We start from the raw sequence: 9045 nt of genomic DNA on the forward strand, positions 1-9045 counted from the left end.
ACTATAATCCAAGAAAAATCACACAAAATGAGGGAGAAAACATTCAACAATACCATATTTACATCAAGTTAGGTTTGCAAGTAGACTTCCCACAATTTACTTGTCCACATTTACCAGTGAAAGGAGATGGCAGTTGAACATAAAAATGTGCAAGTTGTTCCCCACAGTGACATCACATTAATGATGGATCTGACACAGGTGGATTTTCATTTCAGGATGCTTCTGATTAAAATCATCAAAATCTTTGATGAGACCTCGAATGCACTTTACAATATAACAGAGTGATTTACATTACAGGAATATCAGGGTCAAGCAATAAAATAAATGAAAAGTTTGTTTTAACATCCAATGGGTCCTTAATACAGCAGTGGTATGAACTGAAGTTGTGCCCTGAGCATTGACAGGGCTCGGCCCATATTATACAGCAGTGGTATGAACTGAAGTTATACAGCAGTGGTATGAACTGAAGTTATACAGCAGTGGTATGAACTGAAGTTATACAGCAGTGGTATGAACTGAAGTTGTGCCCTGAGCATTGACAGGGCTCGGCCCATACCTTTTCAACAAGTAATTTAAAAAGACACATTTTTCACAATACCTTCATATTCAAAAGAAGGGAAACAAACCAAATTTGCTAGTTTTCCATTCACATTCACGGGTTATTGAGAATCAAGGAAAGGCTTTTTATACAATAAAATATAAAGTTACTGCCAGCAGCTTTATCCAATAAAACAAAGTTACTGCCAACAGCTTTATCCAATAAAACAAAGTTACTGCCAACAGCTTCTATAAAGAGCATTGCTTTTACAAACAAGCGAGCTATAAAAGCTTTTTTCTGTAAACATGATTTTCATTCAAACTGTGTTTATCCCTGATTAAAAAAAAAAATCCTCCATTCCATGAATGAATCATGTGCATTGACTTGTACACGCTAAACTCGGTTACAAAAGCAATCATCATTGATCATTATGTGACACCATTCTGCTAAGTGATAACCTATATATAATGGACAGACAATTAACAAGACGTACTTTCCCATTAGCCTCTCTGGTCTACAAAACAACAATCATTTGCCGGCAGTAGCTATAAAATGGCAAATAAACCAGGGAAATGTTCATGACAAATAAACAGGACCATGAACTATGTGTGAAAAAAAATTGTCATGTGGCTTTGTAAAAATACAGACACATATTTATTTTTAGATGACATGTAGCCTACTAAAGCAAATAACTAACATGGAGCAACTTTACCTAGAGTAAAAGCACCAGGATGATTGCGTAATACTACCAAAAAACTACATCCTGAAACTTGCTCTCTTTGAAGTAAGGCAACAAGTCAATAAATCTGACCAATAGACATTTCAGTCTTACTTTCCCACTTCATTCCAATGGCTGTTCCTGGCACAGATCACGTTGACATAATCCTGCTTCGTCAACGTGTTGATGACTGTCTTGGCCACGGCTTTCGCTATGGAAAACTTCTCACCTTTCATAGACAGACTGTACAAGACAAATTCAGAAAGTAAATGCAATTTTACAGACGTGTATATATATGCATGATATTGGTTCTGTCTACAAAATGACAGAACATTGCCTTTCACTGCGTCAAAATTGACGCAAGTTTGACGCAAGTTAAAGTTATGTTTAACTCTTTATCTCCTGCAAGCCGCTCCCAGCGGCTCGCGGTCAGATACTCTGTGCCTGTGAGCCGCTGACAGCGGCTAGGGCAGATTCTTTTACAACTACTTCGACATCAAAATGCTTTCCAGCAATTGCCAAAAACAGGTCTCTTTCACCGAAAGTTCATTCATTTGATGAACTATCTATATAGGTTCACTTGTTTTTATTTAAATGACCCATTTGGTGACGATTTTGTCATTTTTAGATTTAGTACCAAAGAAAGGGCCCGGCACAGTGGGTTCACCCCTCCCCCCCTCCCCACAGAGGTAAAGAGTTAAATATTATCAATGTCAATGTATTCAAAATGATTCAGTAATGGAATTGCAAATTGGCAATTGATACAGAAAGTAAGCCAAAAAATACCACACATCTGGCATGCCTCAGTGATTAAGCAGTGATATAAGCTCTTGGAGTCAGAGTAACAGTTTTTTTACCACTCCATTTTCACATTGATTCCTGTATTAGCACCAGCATTATAACTGGGGCCTACATCAGACTGAGTGACAGACCTGCCACATCGAGAAATCTTATCATACAGAATCTCAATTCGATCTATCTTTGCACACCTGGGCAGATTGTTTAAACAGATCTCCAAAAAGTTAACAGGTTTCCAGCCTCAGCAACGTAGTCATGACAGCAGTGTTGTATGAGAAAATAAGCTTCTGTCATATATGAAAAGTAGGATCAAAGTTGTTGGGTCGAATTTCAGAGGCTCCATTGCTTTAACAAGACACATAGGATACATTAGATTATAGAGAATTAATTTGCGTTTTAAAAAGGTACCTGCATAAAGACTGCATGAATTAAATTGTCGTGCATTAATTTCAAACAAAAATCCATACCTGCAATCAAGGATGATAATGACATCCTTTGGGCCGCTGGTGGCCTGAATGTACCAGGGCCTGACCCGAGGATCGTAATCGTCGTAGAACCCGGCAAAGTTGGTGGACCATTCACGGCCTGGGTACAACCTGGTTACTCCCGTTGTAGAACCAAAATACTGCCACCTGCAAGGGGACATGGGCGTGATTGTCAAAGTATGGCTTTTCTTATTATTTCGATTATCTATCAAACAAAAGATTCCTGAAGTTGCCTTCGTTTAATGACCAGATACCAATATGCAGTCGAAACTCTCTAAGACAACCATCCATTGTCCATGAGAAAAGTGGTTGTCTTCGAGAGATGAACATCTTGGACAGAGCCAAAATGATTTTTTTTTTTTCCATTTTTTTACGTGAAGGGGGGCTGAGGAAAATTGTCATTTGTACAGGTGATTGTATTGGACAGGGCAGCTTCAACCATATTTTTATTTCCTTTCCAAAAAGAAATAATATGTTCTGAAAAATATGAAAGCACCATAAAATTGTTTTTTAACGCCCCCCCCCACCCTAGAAACAATGTAAGGCTTTTCAAAAACAGAAAATTCAGTAACAGATGATTTAGATACACAGTGTGTGAATGGTTGACCAGTGCTCTAGTGTGGTTTGCTCTTTTTCACCTATAAAGCATCTAGACCGTCCTTATCTCTCCTTCAATTCTTTATGTTATGGTACTTTCTGGTAACACCTCTTATCTTCAGCACTTATATGATCTTATTTGTGTTGCAAGTGCTGGTTGCTTTTACTTGTATATTCTGGATGGTAACACTCTTACTCAAATTTAACTGATACAGAAGGAGACATATATGAGAAGGTGGGTGGTTGGCGGGTGCTCTGGTGTGGTTTGCTTCTTCTTTCCTATCAAACATCTATCGTCCTTATCTCCCCTTCATCTTTTTTATGTTTGTTACTCTCTTGTAACAGCTCTAATCTTCTGGCGCTCATATGACCTTATGCAGTTGCAAGCGCCGAAAAACCCCTACTAAAACTAAACTAAACTAATATATGAGAAGAGGCAATGCAGTGCAGAAACAAAGTACTTTCCCCGCTTTGATTGAGAACCAAAAAGTATACAGGCGTAAGAGTATATTGCTAATTTATTATAAATCAGAGTGGTTGTGCATTTATAAAGCCTCTTTCGAAACATCGTTAAGCTGTTTCAGAGGCAGCTGCTACATTAACATTTCCACATCTGTCTGCACCAAACTTAAGCCAGCAGCAGAGAACTATTCAAATTCCCCAAGGAAAAAAAGAAAAAAAATTTCTCCAGCATTCAGACACTAGGACCACGAAGACAACAAAGCAAGTGACATAACCATTACCTCCATGCTGAACCCTAAAGCCAGTGCATTAAGTATCCAGAATGTTGTTGTTAGCGATCCAGTAGCATCTGAGCGTAAACTCTTCTGCATGATGCCATTCGGTAATAGTTTCATGTTTGTTTTAATTGTTTTCTTGAGGAGTAGAGGCAATTAGATGTGTGGGGTAGCTTGGGAAGAAAACATCCCCTTAAATCAGTTAGTTTTCTACAGAAGAACAGATGATGTTCCACTGTCTAAGTATCCAGAATAAACAGGTCGAAAACATAACTAGGGAAGGTCAATTTATAACTCTGACAACCATATATACGTTTCAGTTTTAAAATTATGGAAAGTGATAGAAGAGCTTAGAAAAGCACAAACAGGTCAACTCATTCTGCAAGTATTATCAAATAACATACATTGATCCCCACACACATTTACCATTATCCAACCACAACATTTAGATTTACTGCTTTTCAACTTCATATTGTAAGCAAGTACTATCAAATTTTGAAAAGCCACACAGACATTCAGTAACATTACCACAATCTTGTTACAATATCCAGATGTTTTTGCTTCTCATGTCACACTCTGTTGAATGACTCACCACCCCATGACAGTGACTTGTCATTCGCATAAAGAAGAACCTTTCGTTTTTCGTATTACGTATCAATCTGCAGCATGACTCATCTTACCTTAAAAGTGGGTCTTCATTTGCATTCTGAATAAACGTATCCTCCAACTTCTGTGTCAACAAAACAACGTCGATGACGTGTGGGTCATCTCTTGGTACCTCATCTGCAATTTTGATTGTTGAGTTCAGGGTACTCACATTCTGACGAAAGTAGCTGGGTGAGAAAGACAAAATAGAGTCATAAACAACATGTTCATGAATACAGTCAGAGATAAAAAGTTGCAGAATGATGTGTACTAAAAAACATCAAATGAAAGAATGAATGAGCACTTGAAAAACTGAATGAAGAAATAAAACAATGAACTCACAATTGAAAGTTTTGAATACTTACGGGCTGAAAACAAGATCCTTCGGCAGTTTATCAGGTATATCCGAGTCATAGTAGGTATCAGGCGGAAGATCGTTCAAAGTTTCTGCTTTCGTGCTCACATTTTTGTCGTAATATTCATCATACACTTCTCGAACCTTTCCAGCCAGCCTCTGCAAGACGGGGGAAAAGAAAGTGATGTTTTTACCTTTATACAATGTTTTCGCAATTGCCTCTAGTTGGTTCTTCTTCGTTTGATATGACCACATCAATTTTTCAAACTTTATTTCATATTACCACTTGGTGGGTGGAATGAGGTGCTGCTAAGAAAGAAACTGTAATATTTCAATTCTTCATAACAATAAATGTCTGATCCTTGGTTCGGGTAGAGGATGTAACAAAAGGAGAGTACATTCCTTGATTTCTACATCAGCTCTTGGGAATTTGCATTATCTAAACCTCAAAACAATCTTTATTTTCATTATGGACACTCGAAACATGTTCTTTATATAAAAATACACACTTACTACTACATAAAGGCCACGACATAAATCAAGTTTTAAAACAAACCCAAAAACTAACCTGAGCTGCTCTTTTCTTCTTTTCAAAATAGTCTCCCAAGGTATCCTTCACAAGCTGCACAAGGTCCCCGCCGTCCTTTTTCTCCGAGATGTAATTGGCTTGGTCCAAAAAGCTCTGAGTGAAGTCCCTTTTTATACCATCATTTGCAAGCTTCAAAACAAAAGGAGCAAACAAACAAAAATTTTAATAAACAGGTAAAAAAAAACCATTATAATTATCTCGATCTTATTAAACCTAGGTATGCATGTTTAAAAACTTAATAAACAATCTTTTTTTAAAGTAAAGATTGAAAAAGAAAGATTTCAAAGCCTATATATATGCATGGAAATCCAAATAAGAAGATGGCAAAGAATATCATAAACCCTTTGCAGTAACACAGCCAGCAGTACAAAATACCCCCACCCAGTCAGGAGAGTGACTGCAACCAACTTCTCGGGCCTAACACATAAGTGTGCCAGGTGACCAGAACAAATCATTTTCACCGTCACATTATTGTCCCAAGTGACCGCAAAGTGTTAAATACTGTGGAGTCTGCCTAAATCAAAATTAGCCGGACTACTGGTTTTTTTTGGTTCAATCATGTTTTCAGTTTAGAGAGGTTGCTCAAAAAAACGATGACTGTCGACAGCGTAGAGTTGGGAACGCCATGCTTGCAGCAACTTCACATTATGAAAGTTGTTTGTTTTTTTCTCACCTGGGTCGACCTCTTTTAGTAACTGCAATTTGAGCTTCAAAATAGTCACACACAACAGACCAAATAAAGAGTTGATTAGCACACTGTACTGTGCTCTGCACTCGTCCAGAGAAGTGAGAAAGCTCAACAACACTCACATTTGGTCATGTGCTCATATGTAGGGCTTTTGTGAACTAACTTCGCAGAGACAATAGGAATGCCCAACTGAAAGTTGCACAGCAGACATAAATTCACTCTCCTTGTTTCATTCGGCCTATGGAAGGCCTATTGATGTTGATAAACTGGTAAACAGTACCCTGGTAATGTCTATCTCTGGCCTTCAATCGACACACCTGTGTTCTCGTGTCTCTTTCTCCTGTTTCGCTATCTTGAAACGTGTAAGACTTGATGATTTGCTTTATATTTGAGAGCTGCTAATGAAGATTTAATTGGTCTGATACACAACCTCCCAAATTCTTTATGGATTAGAAATGGGTACATTTCAGCTAGACTTAAAGTTTTCTCAGAGAAAAAGAAGACAAAACAATCGGGGATTTTATATTATACCAGAATCAGATTCCCGCTGTTTTCGGAGTAACCATTTTCAGTTAAAGCGGACTCCAGTGTTTTATCCTCAAAAGTAAAAATTCTAAGCCGATCAACACATCATTGGACATTATAAGCAAAAAGTAATACGTAATTCAACCAATAAAGAGAAGAAAAATTATATGTAGCATGAAGACTTGAGTAAAGATGGAAGAAGCTGCTGTTTGCCCGCTTCTCACCACCTCCCCTTTACCCCTGTAACAACAGCAGGGATGCTCATGTGGCACTTCTCTATTCTATATGTTGTCTGAGATGCTTTCGCGACTCTCTTTCCACTATAATAACGATTCATTATAAGTTCCAAGTTAAGGCAAGAAAGAAGACAGAAACAAAAAAGAGAGAGAGAAAAGAAGTAGGACCTACCGGTGGCACCTCCGACCACCCCTACAATTAGAGAAAGACGGTTTAGCACCAATGGAAACACCCTTGGTTGCATTTTCTCTTGCCCCAGGATCCATTATGAAAGAGTAAAATAGACCTAAGTTTACAGTAAAGTCAGCGGTACATCCACACACACCTGAATGATATAGTTCTGAATGAGCATCGCCCAGTTCTGGACATCTCCAGCCAGTGTTCCGATCTCATGCTGCTCCTCACCCGGATATGACCAAGTGGCACTCAAGGAGCAAGAAAATACAGCTAGTGGTAGAAGATACATCTCAAACTTCGTTTTGTTTCATTCAGAGTTCACCTCACAAGTCCCATGTCTGAATTAAGTCTACGGGAGCTTGTTGAAGAACAGTGTGAGCAGCTTCATTCACACGTTTAAAATCTGTTCTTGACCACTGAAAAGAAATTAAATAATTATCATATTTAGTATAGAGGTTGTTTTTAAAATAAACAACAAATTTTCACCAAGCAAAAAAATGCAGCATTTTATTTTTTCTTTAAGCCACTCTAGATCTAGATCTAGAGTCTTACCCTTAGGTGTATGATTAAACCCCCCTATGTGACCTATAATTCATAAATACAATTTGTCATTTTTTCTTACACGCTGAAGAAACCAAGACGCTGCTGCGATGTACGCCTTTGTCATGCCTTGCGAAGCACGAGGACCATGATGATGAATGCTGTTCGTCATAGATTGTATTCTTTGAATTCATCCTGCTTCTATTAAATTACGCATTTCGTAAAACTCGTCGCAGATTCACTATCAGCGAAAGGCTAAATTTCCCATGCAAAGAAATCTTTTCCTTTTTAAGACACAGTAGTTCTAGCACTATTCTTTGTCTTCGGGGATTCAAAACTGTGTCCGGTGAAGCACAAACGAAACTGACCCTGGGCCTGTGTCACAAAAAGGGGTTAATTGGACTTTAATTAGACGATTAGTTGACGGTACGGTAGTCCAATAGAAGCTGACATCCACACACTATTTCTAGATCTAGAGAAGTTATGGCATAGCATAATTTTATTTTCTTAAGTTCTCATAAATCTTGAGAACAATGCATTATTTCGTTTGCTTTCAAGTTAAAGTTAAGTGGACCAGTGTGTGAAACAAAAAATTCCTCTGCACTACTAAACAGCTGATGACAGGCAGAAGATCATGCAAACCCTCATCCAGCAGTCTGCAGTCATTCTTTCTGGACAGTTTCCTCATGAGAGCAAAAAACGCAAATTTGCATCCTTTTGTAAGGAAAAGACAATGACATTCTCAATTTTATTTAGAATCAGCCAAAATTACATCAGACTGTTAAAATGAATCATTTTTTATGCCCATGTCCAAGGCCCAGTCTTTTCTTTTTCTGTTCTGAGGGAAAAGGGGAATAACAAACAGAAATGTCATGCTCTATAAAAAGGTGAATGAGAACGTAATGACATTGCCAATATTTCTTGATATACCCCTTGAACTATTGAAAACATGTCATCCATAACAATTACAAATTCACAATCAATAAATCACAGAAACATACCAATGTCTAGACTCTAGTTCGACTTGGTTGATTCAGCGCTGAGCGCCATAACAGTATCGCAGACGACAGTAGTAGTTGGAACTGCCGACTTCACAATAATTATTTTACAATGTTCGATACTGCAGAGGGAAAAATATTATGGAAATTGGTTAGTTCCAGCACGTGTAGTAGAAAAATTTCACAGCAGTCAGAAAACTAGCACATTTAATCTGTTATGGGCCCTTTTTCGATTTGCAAGAGTGATTGAGAAGAATACTCAATTTTGATAAGCCTATTGTTACAGATCTGGTTTTCCGAGAATGCTGAGCTCGACTACCATATTATTACAGTTTATTTATAAACCCTGTCTTCTATTTGTAATTGAAGGCAAATAGAGGCTATCGATTCGACAATTTACTGCCAATAACTACCTTCC

General features: G+C 37.9%; 1 protein-coding gene across 1 annotated transcript in view; it reads right to left on the bottom strand.

Annotated features, from left to right (window-relative positions):
• Positions 1–8753, bottom strand: part of LOC101864093 (voltage-dependent calcium channel subunit alpha-2/delta-2) — a 34178-nt gene extending 25425 nt beyond the window's left edge. Inside the window, exons 1-7 of the mRNA XM_005108122.3 lie at positions 8631–8753; positions 7238–7505; positions 5442–5591; positions 4884–5032; positions 4554–4706; positions 2522–2686; positions 1371–1499 (exon numbers count right to left, since the gene is read on the bottom strand). Coding sequence (XP_005108179.1) covers positions 1371–1499; positions 2522–2686; positions 4554–4706; positions 4884–5032; positions 5442–5591; positions 7238–7378 — 887 coding nt within the window. The 5' untranslated portion in view covers positions 7379–7505; positions 8631–8753. The remainder of the gene's footprint in view (positions 1–1370; positions 1500–2521; positions 2687–4553; positions 4707–4883; positions 5033–5441; positions 5592–7237; positions 7506–8630) is intronic.
• Positions 8754–9045: the final 292 nt, after the last annotated feature.

This window comes from Aplysia californica, unplaced genomic scaffold (assembly GCF_000002075.1).
Source record: "Aplysia californica isolate F4 #8 unplaced genomic scaffold, AplCal3.0 scaffold00662, whole genome shotgun sequence".
Classification (NCBI taxonomy): domain Eukaryota; kingdom Metazoa; phylum Mollusca; class Gastropoda; order Aplysiida; family Aplysiidae; genus Aplysia; species Aplysia californica.